Here is a 20,807-nt window from a genome sequence, read left to right on the forward strand (position 1 = left end):
TCTTTAGGTCATTCCCTTGATTCTCAAAGAGCTTTTGAAAGTGATTTGATACCTGTCATTAGATCTGCCGACCCACAAAGTCTAGCTGTCCATTAGGAAAGATGTCTGGGAGGCTTTTTGTCCTTACTTGCATTGCCTTAGGGAGCCCGTGCAGACGTCAGAGGACCCGGGGGGGCTTAGGCCTGACCCAGGCGCAGCGCTCTTCTCGGCGAGGGGCCTCTCCAAGGGGGCACAGGTGGCAGCGTCTCTGTGATGCAATATCCTGCTTTTCCCATCCTTGCCTCCGCTGCCCTGAGAAAGCAGATACTGCCTCCGCGGCCCGATGCCGTCCCCCACCGCGGCCCGCGCCTCAGCCAGCGCGCCCAGCGCCTCCACCCCGGCACCCGAGGCCACCGTTGCCCGTGTCTCAGTCTCCAGTCCGACCTGGTCCGGCCACTACAGCTCCGCGGAGGCCGCGGGCACCAGATGGGGTCCGAAAGCGGACAAGGCCGCGAATCCCTGCGAAGGAGCAACCACTGACAAGGCCGCGGGCACCCTTGAAAGCGCGACCGCCCCCAAGTGCGTGGCCGCCACCGTGACCATCGCCCAGACTCCAGCTCCGGCCTCAGCCCCGGTCTCCAGCGCGAGTCCCAGCACGACAAGCGTGATGGATCCATCCGAGGTCCCAACAGCGCGCTGAGCCCAGAAGCGCCACATAACGCGCGGTTCCAACTTGCAATGAAGTCAACCCACCTACTAAATTGCTTCATCTATGCGCCCGCCGCAGGGAGGGGGTTGAAACTGTTGGGAGGATGACTCGCATTTCGGTCAGGCCGAGGGTCCCACTCCCAGCGCCTTTCCGCTAACCGGGACTTTCGATTTTAATATCCTTCCGAACCTCCGCAACTTTTGCCAGAGGAATGACAAACGGGCCGAAATTCCTTATGTCCAGGCTTTTTTCCTTCTGCGCTCCCGCCCCTCCCTTTGTATCCTCCTCTCCCTCGCTCTACCCTACCCTCCCTCCAGCAGCGCTCCAGTCGCCATCTTGCCTTTCCCTCCCCCCTTCTGCTTTGGCGACATCTAGTCACCATCTTCTCCTTCTCTTCCTCCTTCTGTTCCAGTGACATCCCAGCCGCCATCTTGCCCTCCTCTCTCCCCTTCCGCGCCAATGGCACTCCTGCTGCCATCTTGCCCTTCTCTTCCTCCTTCTCCAACTATCCAACTACCTATACTAAAGAATTCCAGCATCTAGCTAATGCTTATGACCTCACCTGGCATGACATTCACGTAATCTGCTCTTCTTCCCTCACTACAGATGAAATGGACCGCATTTTCAGTGCAGCCAGGGCTCATGCTAACCAGGTGCATGTAACCGACCACACCTTGCTGGCAGGGGCCGAGGCAGTGCCAGGCCAAGAGCCCGGGTGGGAATATCAGGTTGACACCCCAGCGGGGAGGAACGGGTGGACCAGATGGGACAAAATGCTTACATGCCTCATAGCCGGCATGCAGAAAGCTTCACATAAAGTAGTAAACTTCCATAAGCTAAGGGAAATTACCCAGGGTCCTGATGAAAACCCGGCTGCTTTTCTACACCATCTCACAGAAGCCCTCTCCCAATATACCCGCCTAGACCCTGACTCGGAGGCTGGTAAAAGTGTTTTAGCCACACACTTTATATCCCACTCGGCTCCAGATATAAGGTGCAAACTTAGAAAAATCGAGGACGGTCCTCAGGCCCCTATCCGTGACCTGGTAAACATGGCCTTTAAAATTTTTAATACTCGTGATGAATTAGAGAGGGCAGAAAAGGAATCCTGGGACTGCCAAAAGGCGAATTTACAAACCCAATCCCTGATTGCGGCTCTGCGGCTCACTTCAATGGAGAAGAAGCCGGCTACAACTAATCCACCACCAGGAAAGTGCTTCAAATGTGACCTCAAAGGACACTGGTCCTGCCAGTGCCCCAATCCTCGACTGCCCAAGGGACCATGCCCTCTCTGTGGTACAAAGGGACATTGGAAAAGTGACTGCCCCTCAGCGCCTGGCCGTGGAGGGGCCGTCCTTCCAACCCCTAACTCATGGCTAGCAGTCCTGGGCCTGGCCACTGACGACTGAAAACACCCGGCCTCAGCAACCCCAATCACCCTCATCGAGCCCAGGGTAACAATCAAGGTAGCGGGTAAGTCCACCTCCTTTTTAGTGGACACAGGGGCTACCTTTTCTGTCCTCCCGTTACTCAGGTCAACTCCTTCCTTCCCAGGTCACGGTTATGGGCAAATATTCATACTGGACTACGGTCCAATAGTTATGGGTGTCCTTCGTGCCCCTTAACTACTGGACCACTTACATGTTTAATAGAAGGGTACCCCATTACACATTCTTTCTTAGCAATGCCTTCTTGCCCCAGCCCACTAATGGGGCAAGATCTTCTTGCTAAATTAGGAGCCTCACTACACTGGATAAAAAACCCTCAAACAAAACTTCATAGCAAGTGCCAGACTAACATCACTATCCACAACAGCACTCATCCCCCCAAAGGACAATATTTCCAGTGTAATGGAACTCTTACCAAGTGCCTTAACTCCACTGCCCCAGGACCAAGCTTCCTGGTAACTGTTGTTCCTCAATTGACCCTCTATGAGGAGTCCGAACTAACCTGGCTACTGCCCTCTCCTCGCTCACAAAGGGCTGCCTTTCTTCTTATCCTAGCAGGCATCAGCGTAACTGCCTCAGTCGCAGCCGCAGCCGCAGCGGGAGGGATGCTGGGACATGGTATTTTAACCTCTCAAAACTTTGAGACTCAACTACAGGTAGCCCTGGAATCGACATCAGAATCCCTCTCCTCTACAACACCAACTCACCTCAGTAGCCCAGGTAACTCTTCAAAATCGACGGCCCTTAGACCTGCTGACAGTGGAAAAAGGAGGAACGTGTATATTTCTCCAAGAGGAATGCTGCTATTATGTCAACGAGTCGGGTCTGGTGGAACAAAATATCCAAACCCTAAACAAACTAAGAGACGATCTCTACCTCAGAAAGCAAGAAACCAACTCTGCCTTAAACTGGTTTTCTTCTCCCCTGGCAACATGGCTTCTCCTGCTACTAGGACCAGTTATCCTAATCTGTTTCTTTTTCCTCCTAGCTCCCTGCCTTCTCAACTTCCTTCAGGGACGCATGAAGGAACTATCCCGGGTAGCAGTCAACCAAATGCCTCTGCATCATTATCATCACCTGCCCTCCTCACCAGATTCCTACAGCCAGACTCCCCACTCCCCTGGCCACGACGATTCCGGCCTATAACCCCATGCGGCCCCATTATAGCAGGAAGTAGCCAGAAAGATTTCGGCGCTCTATTATCACAAAAAGGCTGGAATGTTAGGTTGGGGGAACGGAGAAGGGCACTGCAACTGGAGCTGCAGAGGCTGTGTCACCCCTCCCAACCTGACTTCCGGAACTAATGAACCACCCCTTCCATATGTCACTTGACCTCCATCCTTAAAAGCTGCCTGCACCAAAGCCCACGCGCGTGTACTCACCTCCCTCCATCTTGGGTTTGGTGAGTTCTGCCCGGGAGCGCAGAAATACCCCCTCCACACACTTAAAATTTCCTAGGTACCTTTCTTCTTTCTCACCCTTTCGCCTCCTAAACCTTTCACTTACCTTCCCATGCTTTTCTATTTCTTAGTCCAGACCTGAGCTTCCACATAAATTACACAATTAATCTGGAAAGTAGCCACTCCCACTCTCTGCCTATATATAGAAATTCTATGTATTTTTCAAGACCCACATTTTCCCTATACAGTTTTACTAATTAATGCCACACAAGTAGTGTAATCATTCTTCTTGTAAAAGTCTCAGAGATTCTGCTATCACAGTATTTATCATTTTTGGCTTTTATTCTACTTATTGTGCATAATATAAAATTTTAACATGTATATCTCACCTTCATGTTAAACTTTAATATATATAGTTCATCTTTAACTTACTTCTTGTTCTCTCTTCTCTTCCCTACATTTTGCAATGCAAAGCAATAGCGATTTACCTGAATGGGATTAGCTAGGGATGGAGAGAAACTAAAGATCAATCTCCTGCTGACCTCTAAAAACCACTATTCAGCTATAGGTGATTCTCAACCATCCATTATATACATTCTTTGAGGAAAATGTTGAATTCAGCCTATTTTTCCCCGGTTCCTGGAAATGTTACTAGGTCACCTGATCTTCTACTATGAATCTGTTTATGCCTAAGAGCTGTAATCATAGGAACTTTGGTAAGAAATAATCAATCAACAAATCTTTATTGAATCATACTAGAACCTGAGCAGCTCATAGTAAGGTGACAAAAACAAGATCTTGCTGTGAAAAACTCATTCTTTAGTAGAGAATGCAAGACCCCTACTCTGAATTAACAAGAAGCAATGAGAGTCCAACGGGGTACTATACCAGCTCAATTACAGTTCAGAAGAGAGGGACTGAAATGGCTAAGAAGTTTTCTTTGAGGTTGTTAGACCCAATCAACTGGCATCATGTCTGGGAGTCATTTGATCTAGGGACTAGCACAAGCAAAGGCTTATCCATAGGCAGGCATAAACACAGGTAATAGGGACAGTTCATAAAGCATATTAATGTATACTCCTTGCCTAAGCCTGCTTCCCCGCTCCTGCCCCTCCTCCCATTTCTCCTCTTTCGTCTCCTGAATGCCTTTTGGAAAACTTATTACACACATAGGATTGGAGGAGGTGGTGGTGTGTTGAATTGAAAGGGGATGCTAGCATGGAAAGCGTCTAGGATTTCATTTGGAAAGATAAAGGGCAATTTAAATCAGAGAAGAAAGAACTGGATGCAGAAGAAAAGAAAGGAGAAGAAAGAAAAGAGATAACCTGGATAGGCTCATTCAGGGAAAGAATTTTGAGGAAGCTGGAAATAGAGTCTAAGAGTCCTTGGGGTAACTGAAGTATGTGAGGTGTTGAGAAAGAGTGATTTGAAAAGTACCTTCTAAACATTTGCTTTAGGGGACAAATAAAGTTTTCTTTTGGAATAACTGAAAAAGAATTAGTAAAGATCTCATATACTCTAAAAAAAAAAAAGTTTATTGTCCCGGGGCAAGGTTCCCAGGTCCGTAGATATAGGCTAGCTAGTGGGGGTGCTGACGATGCCTACCGGGGGCCTCCTGCAGTAGGTTAGGAGTTTTGCGTGCTTTAGGGCGGGGGCACAGCTACGGGTGTGTGCAGTGTGGGTCCTTTGTTTGTCAGGGCAGGTCCTGATTGGCTGAGTGTGCACAGCTGTATGCCCGGATGTTCAAGGGTTTTAGTTTGGGTGGGGGCTTTCCAGCCAGAGGCGACCGAGCCAGGCCTTACACAGACAATTGTCTAAAGTTCTGTCTTGGATTCAGTTGGTTTCACGTGCCCTGTAACAGCCAAATGTTACTCCTCTGGCACGAGCTCCTGCTCTGCGTGCCTTGGAGGAAATGGCCAATCACCAGTTGGTGGCCATCTGGGTCTTGGGGCCTTGGTTTTACTCCGGGAGCCCCCTGGCCCTGGAAGCCCTGTAGACAGCTCTAGGCCAGGCTGCTTGCCTCCCACAGAGGCCAGCGTCAGTGTCCTGTGGAGCAGGTGGGCACCGCGGAGCCTTCCCTGAGGGGTGCCAGTGGGGGTGGAAGGCAAGCCTGGGGGGGCCCTAGGAGGGCTCAGGCCACAGGTTCCCGGGGTACGAATGCTGTGTAGAGGTTCCGCTTTCCAGACACGAAGGGAGCCCCTTCTCTGCTCAAAGCTCCGGCAATCCATAAAAGCTTGGAGGACTCTCCTTTTGTGAACGGAACAGAAATGTGTCAGTTATCTCATTTTCCCAGCCTAATCCGTCCAGAATCCAGAAACTCTCATTTCCGTGGTCATGTGCTTATCTGCATGGGTTCACAAAGAATCTATCCTTGGATTTACTAGGACGTGATTGGAAACTTCCGTCTCATCACCTCGGCCTTTGAGAGGTGCCCCTCTCATCAGGCAGGACCTGCCGCTTTTAAGGAACTAGGGATGACTTCACAGAGCCCGGGCTGCCCAGCCCTCCCTGGAAGAAAGGGTTCCCAGCCTCAAGGCCCAGCCTGAGACTCCTCGTGGGGACTTTCAGCAAAGCACACTCTAAAGAGACCTCTGGCTGGCGGGGAGCTCCCCACCGCCCACTCTGTAAATAACTGGGTCAAATCTAAGAAGTCCAGGTTTATTTTGTGACCAAGAATAATCTTTCTTTGAGATAACTTTTATCAACAACATGGGAAAAAAAGCCTTTCGGTGGAGTCCTTCATTGTTCTCAGCACTGCGAGGTTTGGGCAGCCCAACCCCCAGGGCAGTGCGCAGCTCTGCAGGGTGAAAGATAAGCGCAGCCTCCCCACGGCGCAGGAACCGGCTCTGCCCCTTTGCAATTCAGCTCCTTCGCCCCACGTCCTGAGTGCTCTTCTGACTTGTCCTTTGAACTGTTTATAAGAGCTGCTTGGCTCCCTCACTGTTTAGTGAGCAGAATAAAATCTTTCATGCAGTCATTTTTATATCTGTTTAAGAGGGATGATTTTACCTTTTTCTGGAAATGCTCTGTGCACACAGTTAGACAAACAGTGCTTACTGTCAGACGGCCCTGCGTGTGAACGGGCCCAGCCACGCCTGCCCAAGTGCCTATGCCCTAAGGAACACGGCATTTAAATTATAGGATAGCCTGGGAGGACAGACAGACAGTGAGAGTCGTGGAGGATTTTTACATGGTACTTGCAGTTCCAGTTGAGAAGTACGAAGGAATTGACAGAGAATGCTAGTAAAGTATACTTATTATGTATTAACAGATTTATATGAAATTCTGTGTCCTGCAAACAGGAGAAACCACTTTTTTTACGAGCCTGCCCTGAGCTGTGACAAACATGGACTTCAGACCAGGCACAATAGAAAAACTCATCAATCCCCACAAGCTAGGGAGCTGTACTCTCTGCCACTAATACAAAACAACTGGAAATAAGAAGCAAATGTTGAGAAAATGTTTTAACAAATGTTTAAAGAACAACCACAGAAATTTTTAAAGTCTGAAACAATTCTTGGGCAAAACAGAAAATGTGAGGCCACAATGGCAGAATATCTAGAATTTCATTACGGTGACAATATCGTACCTCCCAATCTCTGGGATGTAGCCAGAGCATTACTGCAGTGAAAATGCATACCTCAAAAAATGCAATTACTAAACAAGAAAGAAGAAAACTAAATGGTAACATTCAGGTGAAGACATTAGTAAAAGGACAATTAAACAAGCCTAAGGAAAAGAAAGGATAAAGGTGAAATGAATCTTCTAGATTACATGGAAGACACAACACCCCCCACCAACTCATTACCTTTGAAGAAACCCGCTGAAAGGTGTGGGGGTGGGGTGAGGGATGTTTAAATTCTTTACACTAATGGCACTAGGAAACATGTTTAACAAGTTTAATAAGATCTCCACAAGAGACTAGAAAGAAATGGGAAGCATATTTGAAGAAATAATAGCTGAGAACACTCAAGAATGAAAAAAACAAAACAATAAATGAGTTCCGAGATTATAAAAATATGCTGATCTCTACACAGACTGAAACAAAACACATTCCCATTTAAAAGACAAGGTAAAACTAGAAAAAGCAGAGAAATCCTCCAAAGGGGCAAAGTGGGGCCTGGCCCTTTCTCAGAAGACAACAGGGTGTTATCTTTAAAAGGAGTTGGAAGAAAAGATCACCCTAGAGTTCTATTTCCAGCTAAGCCTTGGACAAAACAGTCAAAATAAAGTAATTTCCAGGTGGGTGAAGGCACAGAGCCCTCCCTGAAAGACCCAGGAAACTGGAATGGAGGATGGCTGCTTGCACCCATGCTGCATCTTACCTGAGCCCCAGCAGTCTCCAGGTGCTGTGACAACTTCAGAAAGTGCTGTCAGGGGTCGGGACTGCAGAGAGGCCAGGAAGGTCAACAGGCCCAGCCTTCTCCAGGCCCCACCTGCCTCACAGCTCCACTCCCTGTGGAACGGTCACTTCAAGCTCAAAATGAACAGCGTCACCAACAGCCTTGGTGCAGACTCTCTACATGCATGTGTGAGAGCATACATGCGTGTAAGCGTGCATGCATGTGTGCTGAGTGTGAGCGTGTGTGCGTGCACATGCATGCATGTGAGCGTGAGCATGCCTGAGAGCACATGTGCGACTGTGAGAGCATGCATGTGTGTGCCTGTGTGAGCATGTGTGTGAGTGTGCATGTATGTGAGTGTGTGAGCGTGTTAGGGCCCAGCAGCAGTGCCACACAGGCCCCACGGGGCTGGGTGTTGCTATACTGTGAGTAGACAGGACTACAACTCACCCCAGAAAACGGGGGGGGGGGGGGGACTCCAAGCATGTGCTTTTTGTGAGGCAAAGAGCACTGACGTCAAGAAGCAAAGCTGTGAAGGGTTTCAGTAAAGCGTTTCAGAAAGTGTGAATTTAAATTACTACTTCCAGATTAATATATTTTTTACAATATGGTTTTAAATACATCTCTAATTATAATTAATAAATATAAATCTTTAATTTTAAACTTTTAATTTGGAAATACTTTCAAACTTACAGGACAGTTACATGCAAAAAATATAAACCCAAACAGAGATCTCCAACATACCTGCCCCAGATATGCAGATCAACAATTTTAACATTTTGCCACATTTTCCATATCATTCTATCTGTCAATACATCTGTAAGTTCATCTATTTTTCTGTCTGCCTATCAATCCACCGTCTGATCAGTTGAGTGGATTGTATACATCACTTTCCTTGAACACATAATCCCGCCTACTACACTTCCTTTGAACAAAGATTTTCACTTGTACAACCACCTTAAGTGCAGTTATCAAGTTCAAGAAATTTAACACTGATATAAAGCAGTCTATTTCTTAATTTTTCTTATGTGCCTTTAAGCCTTTTCTCCTTCCTTGCTAGAGCCCATCAAGGATCAGGCACTGCATTTAATTGCCATAATCTCTTTAGTTGTTCCTTTTTTCTTTCTTTTATATTGTGGGAACATAAAACTTTCCCATCTCCAACCCCCCAAGCACAGCATACAACGGGATTCATCACATTCCTGATTTTGCGGTGCCCTCACCACCCTCCGATACCAAACCTTTTCCATCTCCCTGAGCAGAAACCCTGCACCCAGCCTGCACTGCCTCCCTGGCCCTCAGCCTTGGTAACCTGTGCTCTAATTTCTGTCTCTATGAATTTGCATATCCTCTGATATTTTCTTTGTAGTTACTACAGGGCTTAAATTCAACATCCCAAATCTATGACAGTTTTGCTTGGCTTGATGCAACTTAACTTCAATAGTGCATACAATGTTCTTGTACTTCTCCACCTTCACCCTCCTTTATGTTCTCATCACAAATGACATATTTAAGCATTATGAGCCCCAAATCAATGATTTCTCAGTATATTCTATGTATCTGCCTCTTAGAGCCTGTAGGAAGTAAAAAGTGGAGTTTTAAAGCAAATATACAATAGCACTGGCATTTGTCCTTATCCATACCGTGACCCTCCCTAGACATCTTTTCTTGGCATGCAACTTCCAACTATTGCCTATGTCCTTTCCATTACCTTACAGAGCTTTCCTTAGCACGTCCTGTATGGCTGCTCTAATGGTGACAAGTACCTAAGCTTTTGCTTATCTGAGAATGTCTTAATCTTTCCCTCATTTTTTGAAAGTCAGTTTGCCAGAATTCTTGGTTGGCAGTTTTTCTTTTAATTTTGCACTCAGGACTTTACATATGTCATTCCACTGCTTTCTTGCCTCCATGACTTTTTTTTTGCCTCCATGATTTCTGATGAAAAATTGGCATTTAATCTTACTGAGGCTCTCCTGTACATGACATGCTATTTCTCTCTTGTGGCTTTCGATTCTCTCATTATCTTTGGTGTTCAACAGTTTGATTCTAATATCCTGTGGGGTAGGTCTGTTTGGGTTTATCTTGTTTGAAGTTCACTGAATGCCTGAGACGTGTATACTCTTATCTTTCATTACATTTGGGAAGATTTCAGTCATTATTTCTTTGACTATTTTCTCTGCCCTTTCTCTCTCACTCCTCCTTCTGGGATTCCCACAATGGTTGATGGAGCCCCACGGGTTCCTCAGGCTCTCTTTGTTCACTTTTCTTCATTCCTTCTTCTGCCCCTCAGCCCAGATGGTTTCAATTGTCTTATCTTCAGGTTCCCAGATTCTTTCTTCTGCCAGCTCCCATCTGCTGGTGAACCCTCCAGGGAATTTTTAATTTCTGTTACCCTATTTGTTCCTTTTCATAATTTCCATCTCTGTGTTGATATTTTCTCTGTAATCATCTATCAATTTCCTGATTTCCTTTAGTTCTTTGTTTTCCTTTAGCTCTTTAAGTATATTTAGGACCACTTTTTTAAAGTCTCTGGAATGTCCCAGATCTGGTCCTCTAATGGATAGGGTCTAATACTTTAATCTTCTCCTTTGCTAGGGCCTTTGCTGCCTGTGTCCTGGCATGTCTTATAATCTTTTGTTGAGACCTGGACACTTTGATATTCAATGCATTATTGCTGGCATTTAGACTCCGAGGCAACTGTCCTTTAAACTTGTATTGAGCTAGTGTTATGACAGAGCTTTCCTTGAATGCCAGCAGCTAACACATATAAACACACACACAAAAAAAAAAAGAAGGAAAAAGAGAACATCTCTTTCCCAGTCTACCGCATTGTCTCCTCAGGCGTAACCACGCAGTGCATTTAGAGAAGAGCTCCGGGCCCAGGTGCAGGGGCCTCCCGCTTTCTGCACTTGGGCCTGGACTTGGGCATGTGGCCCTAGGAACTCTCCTGTGTGCAAGGGTCCAAGTGTTCCCTCCTTCCTCATGGTCCCAGCCCTGCGCTGTGAGTCCCACCACCAGCAGCCCCTTCCCCAGGCAGCATGACTGTCCTGCTCTCCAGGATTCTGTAGGAGAGCTCCGTAAGCCGCTTCTATCCACAGGGTGGGTGCTGGGACAGACACCCCCAGGCAGCCGGAGCCAGATGTCCATGCGCCCAGCATGAGCATGAAGGCTGCCCGCTCCCTCGAGAACCGCGACCAGGACCAGGACCTGGCTCCATGCAGAGCTAGTGACGGGTGGGGCCAGCAAGGTGCCACGTGATCCTCCACTTTTCTGTATCCCACACATGCCCTGTCACTGCAGCTGTTCAGCTGTTTCCTGAAGCTTCACGAAAGATGTTTCTGCCAGGTATTGCTGGGTGGTGTCTTCTGTGGGGGCATAGCCCTGTGGCACTGCCCTCTGCCTTCATGAATGGAGTGAAATCAATAGATTATTTTACTTTTATCTGCACATGCCCAATAAGTAGTATTGGGTTAATTTGCTAACCACTTAGGAAAAATAAAGTGGGGTGGATCCCTAATTTGCTCTTTTTATAAAATCACTTATAGGTAGATCAAAGATTTAAATGTGAAAAAAAATTATAAAAATACTAAGAGGAAATATGAGTATTTTTCATTATTTTGAAGTGGAAAGCATAACAGAACATCCAAGTATCTTGGAAGAAAAAAGCAGTGACTTCTGACTACAAAGACAATTAACACTGGACAAAATACCCCAGGCATTTCCCATCTACTAGACTGGTGTAGGAAGGAAGAGGGTGCCCAGGCCTCTGTGGTATCCGATGGGAAGCCCTTGGGAAGCCTACTAGCAGGTCCTCGATATTAAATGTTTAAGTGACCCAAGCATTCCACTCCAGGAATAGAACAAGAGCCCACATGGAAGGCATCCTCATACACTCACTGCAGTATTACTTGTAATAGCCAAAGGCATATGCCAGGAATGAATAAATAGAATGTGGTCTGTCCACACCACAGACATTATGCTGAGCATAAGAAGCCAGAATACAATAGAGGACATGTGTTGAGTGATCCTACATAAAGGAAGTGCCCAAAACACGGGAGGGCACATGCTGTGTGATCCCACATTAAGGAAGGGTCCAGACACAGAGGACACATGTTATGTGATTCCACATTAAGGAAGGGCCCAGACACACAGGACATGTGTTTTGTGATTCCACATGAAAGAAGGGCCTAGACACAGGAGGACACGTGTTGCTCACCTCAATCTCAGGGTTTGTTCATATGAAACGTAACCCCGCAAAGGAAAGGCTAAACCTACTTAAAATTAGGCCTAAGTGTCACCCCCAGAGAGCCTCCTTTGTGGCTTTTCTCTCTCTCAGCAGGCTTGGTGGGCAAACTCACCACCCTTCCCCTCTCTACGTGGAACATGGCTCCCGGGGGTGTAGGCCTTCCTGGCAACGTGGGACAGAAATCCTAGAATGAGCTGGGACTCAGCATCAGGAGACTGAGAAAACTTCTCGACCAGGGCGGGAGGGGAGAGATGGGACAGGATGAAGAGCTGGTGGCTGGGAGATTTCGGGCGGAGCTGAGAGGCTGTCCTGGAGGTTGTTCTTGTGCATTGTGTAGATATCACCTTTTGTTTGGAGTGTGGTGGAGAGGCTGGAGGGAGGCGTCTGGAGGTGTGGAACTGTGTTCCAGGGGCCATGTTTCTTGAAGATGATTGTACAATGATATAGCTTTCACAATGTGACTGTGTGATTGTGAAAACCTTGTGTCTGATGCTCCTTTTATCTACCTTATGGAGAGAGGAGCAAAACATATGGATTGGAAGTGGATAAATAATAGGGGGAACAATGTTAAAATAAATTTAGTAGATTGAGGTGCTGGTGGTTGGTGAGGGGCAGGTGGGGGGGATGGTATATATGAATTTTTTTCTTTTTATTTCTTTTTATGTATTGATGAAGATGTTCTAGGAAATGATCGTGATGATAAATATGCCAATGTGTGATGATATTGTGAGTTATTGATTATATATCAAGAATGGAATGATCACATGGTAAGAATGTTCATGTTTGTATGTTATGTTTAAAAAAATAAATAAATAAAAGATTGAGGGTTCGGCTTATGGCTTTGGTTGTCCCTACTGCTTGTGAGAGTATCAGGAATTCTCCACAAGGAAAAGTTGAATTTTCCCCCTTTCTCGCCACTCCCCCAGGGGGACTTGCGCACTCCATTTTGAGTGCTGCTGCTGATGGTAAACCACCTCGTCAAGGCTAGACGCTCTGGGCTTCTTAATGACATGACCACACACTTCAGGAACCAAAGAGATGAGGCACACCAGTCCTGCCAATGGCCTCTGCCATCAGAGCCAAACAACCATGTGGGACACAACTCCTACCCCAGCATGGCCCAGAGGAGGGACGGCCTTCCAGAGAAAGCAAAGGTGGCACACTGGCTGTGTTTAGGAGCTTCAGCCACCCTGTCCATGAACACAGCAGACTGCGTCCCCTCTAACTGCTCTCCACCTAAGCCACCAGTCTCATCCTGTGTGTTCACACCCACGCTTACATGTGCACCCACACCACACAATTCCCAAGTGTGCGCAAACACACCCATACATGCGTGCAGATACACATTCACACTCACACTCACATACCAACACACAGGCACACACACTTCACAGTTTACACACATATACTTCTATGTGGACACAACCCCTGGGGTGCATCTGTCTGTCTAAACATAATACTATTCTTCAAATCACTTCTTCTTTGTAGCTTCACGTCCAGGTGGATGCTACCCCAAAGTGTGGTCACCACCCTGTGATAAAATGACAGAAAACGAGAAGACGCATGTAGGGGTTTCTGGGGTTAAGTTGACATTGCCATGATGACATGTTTATCTTACTTAGCAACGTGTGAGTCCATAGCGGACTGGAATTTGAAGGGGAAAGCCAGTCCCCCACCGTCCCTACTGGCCATGCTCCCGCAGACAGTGGCCACCAGTGCCCGGCTCTGCCTTGGGCTCCACAGCAGCCACACGGTGTCCTGCAGTCTGACCCCTGGCATCCCCGCTATTTCCTCACCCTTATAGAAATGCTGCCAGAACGCCGTTACACAACTACCTTGGAAAAGATTTCTAGAAGAAGTGGCACCAAGTCAAAGGGCACAGGCTTTTGGAATTTTGGCAGGTGCGGCCAAGCTGCCTCCCAAAGGACACCCAGCAAAAGTCCTGCCCACAGCACCAGCTGCACCCCATGTTCTCAGCCCTGCATAGGGAGCTCTGTCAAGTGGGAAGTAACAGCTTTGGACTTTGTTTGCACCCTTGCGAAGAGGAAAAAGAAATCCCAGGCCCAGTGCCAGGGACCCACAGGCCCTCTCGCAGTTGTGGGTTCTTTTAACCTGGTAAAAACGTGGCAAACACTCTCCTAGCCAGTGAATCGTCCTTTACCTGGCTCCATGGCACCTAAGGTGGCTGTGACAGCACATCTGCTCATCTTTGGCTCTCTGCTGTCTAGGTGGTTTTTCAATTTTTAAATCTCACTTGTGCAAGCCATCTTTATGCCTTGGAATTGCTGCAAAGATTAGCTGAATTCATGTGTGTACAGCCAGCGGGGAAAGGGCAGTGAGAGCTGAATCTCACATTATAACACAGACAAAAACAAATTCCAGGTGAAGTGAAGAAATAACATAAAGGTCTTAGAAAATGAAGGAGACACAACCACAGATCCAGAAGAGCAAACGAGTTATGGGGGCACCATGTACTGCTTGCTGGTAATCCTTGAAGGGCTAGAGAAGAGAGGGGCTTTCTAGCAAAACATGTTTCCAAAACTGACCCAAGAAAAGACATAAAACTCAGATAGCCAAATCTCCATAGAAGAAAATGAAAAAGACAACTCAAGTCCATCATTAGCAAAGCCCGAGCATAGGGAGTTTTACTGCTGAGGTGTCCTCTTTTCTTTAGAGAAGGCTGAAAACTTAGTCACAAGGGAGCCATGGTTTCCTCTGATGCCATGAGACAGCCAAGAATAGGTCTTCAGAGAGAAGCTGGTGGGTTTAGCCAGAATTGGGAATTGGAACACAGAAAGGCAAGAAGTATCTGACAACTAGAGTCCTTTACTGGATGGGTGGAGGGAGGGATGGTGGGTGGATGGATGGTTGGGTTGGTAGGGGGAGGGAATGGTAGAGTGTGGGGGAGGGAATGGAGGGCTAGACAAAAGATGGCTGGTTGGCTGGCTGATGAACAAGTAGGTAAGTGAGTAGAAGACATGAATAGGTGGGTGGATAGATGTATGGTTGAGTGGGTGGGTGGGTGGATGAGTGGGTGGATAGATGTGTGGATAGATGGATAGATGGACAGCTACATGGGTGAGTGGGTGGGTGGTTCATTAAAACACTTGGCTATAAGGCCAGGATAGCTGCAGAAAGTACAATAAGGGGGAAGGCAGGTTAACTGGAAAGGAGAAGAGGTCTGGCTGCACTCAGAAAGAGCCAAGGCCCTTGGGGGCTGGGAGAGGGCACTCTAACAATGGCATGGAGACCAAGTTCAAGGAGCAGCAAGGTTGGAAATGGGACAAACAGGGAAGAAATGCTGTGGTTGCTGATGGTCAAAGGAAGCAAGATTTTTAGGAAATGCACCAGAAAAATGGCATAGAAGTGCATAGGAGCAAGGAGAAGTCAACCTTCCCTCTTGACATGTAAAAGGATCAGGGCTCATCCTGAGAGAAACCATGTCCATGTTGTCCCTCGCTCCCAGCCAGCTGACAGGCTGCTATGTTTTATACACCCATAATGACACCTTCTAGAAGTTCTTGCCAATAGGAGCCTCTTACTGGTAAATTCCCCTTTCCAGGGGTGGCTTCTTGGGAGGACAAAGCCTCCAAGATAACAACCCTTCTGATGATCCTAAGTGCAAAAGGCTGATATTTAACAGTGTCTCAAAGGACAGTGTAGGTTTATTTTACACATAAGGTCTGCTTCACCTGCAGCAGCTAGCACACAGCAGCCTCTCAGCAAATAACTGTCTCACACACAAACGATGTGTATCTTCTTCTGTTTAGACTTTTGCAAATTCCTCCCATGCCTGTCTCCTTGAAACAAGACTGTCTCTCATGAGCTCACAATTTGAACTGTCACTAGACAATTTTAGTAGTTGTATAAAGCTGAAGATATTGGTACCTTAAAAGCCTGTTACCATCCACACAGCTTAGCCCTGGGCTGAGACCAGAGGATAAAACAGGTACTTCCCTGCCTTTTTCCCCAAAGCCCTCAAAGCTCAAGTGCTGCAATGCTTTAGAACAGAGCAAAGCCTCAGCTGTGGTTAAAGGTGAAGACCATCCTCCCGAGGAGTCCTTTGAAAGGCTCTTAGCTCTTTAGAGACATGCCAGGAAGCTCTTCCGCCACCACCACCACCAAAAAGTGCCGGAGCAATAAATCCCAGAGTGATGTGAACAGTGAATATAGTATTTGCAAAGTCCCCTTGGGGGAATGGTGAGAAAAGGGGAAAATTCAACTTTTTCATGTGGAGAATCAATGGGCCGAGCTCTCGATCTTAGGGTTTGTTCCTATGAAACTTATTCCTGCAAAGGACAGACTAAGCCTACTTAAAATTAGGCCTAAGAATCACTCCCAGAGAAGCTCTTTTGTTGCTCAAATGTGGCCTCTCTCTCTCAACCAACACAGCAAGTAAACTCACCACCCTCCCCTGCTCTAAGTGGGACATGACTCCCAGGAGTGTGGCCCTCCCTGGCAATGTGGGATAGAAAACCTGAATGAGCTGGGACTCAGCATCAACGGATTGAGAAAACCTTCTCAACCAAAAGGGGAAGAGAGAAATGAGACAAAATAAAGTGTCAGTGGCTGAGAAATTTCAGAGTTGAGAGGTTATTCTGGAGGTTATTCTTATGCATTATATAGATATCCCTTTTAGTTTAAGGTGTATTAGAGAGTCTGGAGGGAAAGGCCTGAAACGTAGAGCTGTGTTCCAGTAGCCATGTTTCTTGAAGATGATTGCATAATGATATAGCTTTCGCAATGTGACTATGTGACTGCCAAAACCTTGTGTCTGATGCTCCTTTTTTTTTTTTTATTAATTAATGGAAAAAAAGAAAAAAAAGAAATTAACCCAACATTTAGAAATCATACCATTCTACATATGCAATCAGTAATTCTTAACATCATCACATAGATGCATGATCATCTGATGCTCCTTTTATCTACAATATGGACAAATGAGTAAAAAAAAATGTGGATTAAAAATAAATAAATAATAGGGGGAACAAATGTTAAAGCAAATTGAGTTGATTGAAATACTAGTGGTCAATGAAAGGGAGTGGTAAGGGGTATAGAAAAAAATAGGGGGAACAAAGGTTAAAATATATTGGGTACATGGAAATAATAGTGGTCAATGAGAGGGAGGGGTAAGGGGTATGGTATGTATGAGTTTTATCTTTTTTCTGTTTATATCTTATTCTGGGGTGATGTAAATGTTCTAAAAAATGATCATGGTGATGAATATACAACTATGTGATGATATTGTGAATCACTGATTATACACCATGCATGGAATGTTTGTATGTTAAGAATGTTTGTGTTGTATGCTGTTAATCAATTAAAAAAAAAAAGTGCCAGGAGCTTTGCTTCTGAAACAGACACTCTGAGGCCAGGATTCACCTCCTTTCCCAGAGATCGGCAGGAGCCAGATGAGGGGCCGGCAGCTTCCACAATTGGGGTGGAAGCCCCAGAGCCGGTACCAGCGGAAGAGGGGGGCAAGCATTGATCCTGGCTAAGGGGAGCAGGGCCTGCAGCAGAACCCCACTTCCCCCATGGCGCTCCCCTACTGTTAGCTCGGCCTGATTTACCACAGTGTAACACGGGTGCTTTACTGTTTAGAGAGCTTTGGAATTGTGCCACTTGCTTTCTTAGAAAACCAGAGGACTTTAGGGTCCCCAAGCCCCGAGTGGCCTGAGGCCGGCAGCACACAGCCTCGTCCCCATCAGAAGACACTGCGGCCTTTATCCCAAGAGGCCCAGCAACCAGGCCAGCCTGGGAACACGGCCACAGCGCCGCAAAGGCTGCGGCTCCGGCTCCGGGTGACCCCACAGCTCTTTCTCACAGCTGCTGCCAGAGGAGGGGGTTTGCAGCTCAACTTCGGAAAGGGGTCGGGCTTGGCCTGGCCCTCATGTTCATACACAAGGCACTGCTGCTGCTCCCTCTCGCCTGCCCGGGAACCGCGGGGCTAGAAGCTCCCACCAGTCCCAGGGCCACTTCTGCCTCCCAGGCCTCTGCCCTCCTCCCACCCTGTGCCCCTGTCCACTGCACCCTGCCCTCCCGCCCTCTGCTCTCTCCCACCCTCTGCCCCTGCCCATTGCCTCCTCCTACCCTTGGCCCCTGCACTCTGCCCTGTTCCCGTTATCTGCTCCCTCCCACCCTTTGCCCCTCTCCTCTGCCCCCTCCCCTCTGCCCCCTCCCCTCTGTCCTATCTCCAGGCCTTTACCTTGGGTACGGCCCAGCTCTGCACGGAGCCTGTTCCCCATCTCTAGAAGCTGCTCTTTCTCCTGGCGGAGGCTGAAAATCATCCGGGCTGCTTCCCTCAGTCTCCTCTGGAGGTGGTGTGCAGGTAAGCCCTGTGGGTGCTGTGTCCCAGGTCTGAGCAGGACAGAGTAATCCCCTTGAACTACTGGCTCTCCATCTGAGCGGTCCTGAAAACACAAAGGCATGCAGCAGACAGTCCTGTAAGGGGACAAGGACAGATCCCCAGAGACAGCCAGGACAGTGGTGGGGGCTGCATGCCTTCCCTTCCCAAGCTGGCATCGTCTCTGGCATCCCTGGACGACATCCTTCCAAAGGAAAATGCAGGAACAACTGTCCCTGCAGCCTGGTCAGTGTGCTGGAGGAAAGTTGCCTTGGGCATTCCTTTGCAGAAGGAGTAAACAAAGCCTCTGCGGGCCACTGTGCCCCGATCCTGCCCCAACTCCTGGAGCACCTTCCAGCCAGGCACAGTGGCTTCTCACCTGACCCATCCCCACCCCCACCCCCTGGGCCCTTCAGAGCACTGCCCCCTTTTGCCTCTTTTAAGCACAGCCAAAGAGAAGTCAACGGACACCCTCCTAGCACCCTGGTTTGCCTGCTCCAAGCTGCCAGGTCCGGCCTCCAGGGGCCTCAGCTGGCCTCCTGGGCATGGGGGAGGCAACCATGGGTGATACAGACCCCAGCTGGCCTGGGGCGACAGCACCCAGCCTACTCTTACCCTCCTCCCCCTGGCTCTGCAGGGGACTGCACTGCCCTGTGCCCCTTTGGTGGGTACCCTGCTTCACCCAGGAGTGCTGATGGGGCACCATCCACCTCCCTGCAGGCAAGATACAGCTTCCCCGTCATCCTGAGGAAGTTGGGGAGAGAAAGCAAATGGGCTAAACAGGCAGTGGCACCTGGTTGGCCCATTCCCCACTAATGCATGGAATCAAGAGGAAGTTTTAGAAGGAGATGAGGTTATCAAGAAAAGAGGGAGAGAGGAAGAGAGGGACCTGCAGGGTTCAGTGTGTCTGAGGACCACTCCCCACAGGCAGCACCTGCAGAAAGCCAATTTCCAACCACTCTGGCCCTGGCGCTTTCTACTAGCTTCAGAACCCAGGACCTAGAACCTAGGTCTGCTGCGCACAGCATCCAGGGACCCTGTCCAGGGCCGTCCGGGCGGCTGCAGGCTCTGTGGCTGCCATTCAGCACGCTGGTGCCTCGCGGGCACTTACTGGGGCACAGCAAGGTCAGTACACTGCACTGGGCCTGGGCAGGGTGGGGCACGGCCTGCACGGGAGTGCATGGGGGTGTGCTGGCCCCCAAGTGTCCCAAGTCCTGGGTAAGTACCCCATCAGGAGTGCACCCCGCACCCTTGAGGGGTACCAAGCAGCAGCGCAGCTCGTAGTCCTGTGGGGAGAGGCTTGGGGCCCCACATGCTTGATGGGATGCACCACGGGGAAGAGCCCCAACTTGGCCCCCTCCCAACCCCTCTTGGCTGTGAAAGGACCCAATGGGTTGGAGAATGCCAAGTCCTGTTCCAAAGGTCAGGTCCTCTACAGGGATTCCCCTGCTATTTTACATGAGGAAAGAACAATCCTGGAAACTGAGTTTAAAAACTTCACAACACAGAGATCTAAGAACAAAATTCACTCTTCAAAAGCAGAACTCCCCCAAATGGTGGTCCCTGGCATGACTAAGGAGCCCCACCTCTGTCAGCTCTGGGCCTTGGGGTAGGTTCCCAGGCCAGGAGGCTCAGATGGGTGCAGGGAGGATGGGGTACTATGGGGAGGATAGGGTGGGGTGGCGGAGGGGGTATGCAAAGACCTGGCCTCTGAGCCTTAGTTTGTGGCCTCCGTGCCCCTTCCTACCCGCTCCCACATGTCCTGGAGAACTGAGCCCGGCCCTCCCAGCCCCCTGGGCTCTCAATCCTGGAGGCTGGGGCTATAGTAAGGAAAGCTGTGAAGACTACCTAAGCGCTGAGGGCTGGGCCAGTCCCTCCCAACATCGGGCCGTGGTCACACACTGACCCCTGGCGGCCCCATAGACACGGCGGCTCGGGCCCCACTCCCGCTCCACCTAAACCCATCTTCCCTTCCCTAAAACAAAGCCCTGCAGCCGTGGCTCTGCACACCCGCCTGGAGGCTCGCCACTTCTGCCCCCATGCACCCTGGTTGGGAACAGCCCCTTTCTTGGCCCTTACAGGAGCCGGTCATTGAGCCAGGCTCTGCGTGACGCTAGCAGATTCCTTCACCTCACGGCCCGCGTGGACACAGAGCCCTGAATCTTGCAGTGGGGTGATGCCAGGCTTTCCCCATGAAAAGTCAGCATCTCACTCACTGGTCAGTGTGGAGCGGGAGAGCCTGGCAGGCCTGTCCCCAGCTTCTGGCAGCCACCACTCACCCTCTGGAATTTCCCGCCCTAGGACTGTCCCTGATATTCAGGTTGCCCTGGGGCACATGC

General features: G+C 48.8%; 1 protein-coding gene across 8 annotated transcripts in view; it reads right to left on the reverse strand.

Moving 5' to 3' along the window:
* The window catches only part of CCDC57 (coiled-coil domain containing 57), a 185,889-nt gene that overhangs the window by 49,846 nt on the left and 115,236 nt on the right, over positions 1 to 20,807 (reverse strand). For all 8 annotated transcript variants that reach the window (XM_077166276.1, XM_077166275.1, XM_077166274.1 and 5 more), the window contains one exon: positions 18,331 to 18,535. In XM_077166276.1, coding sequence (XP_077022391.1) covers positions 18,331 to 18,535 — 205 coding nt within the window. The remainder of the gene's footprint in view (positions 1 to 18,330; positions 18,536 to 20,807) is intronic.

This window comes from Tamandua tetradactyla, chromosome 6 (genome assembly GCF_023851605.1).
Source record: "Tamandua tetradactyla isolate mTamTet1 chromosome 6, mTamTet1.pri, whole genome shotgun sequence".
In the NCBI taxonomy this organism is placed as follows: Eukaryota; Metazoa; Chordata; class Mammalia; order Pilosa; family Myrmecophagidae; genus Tamandua; species Tamandua tetradactyla.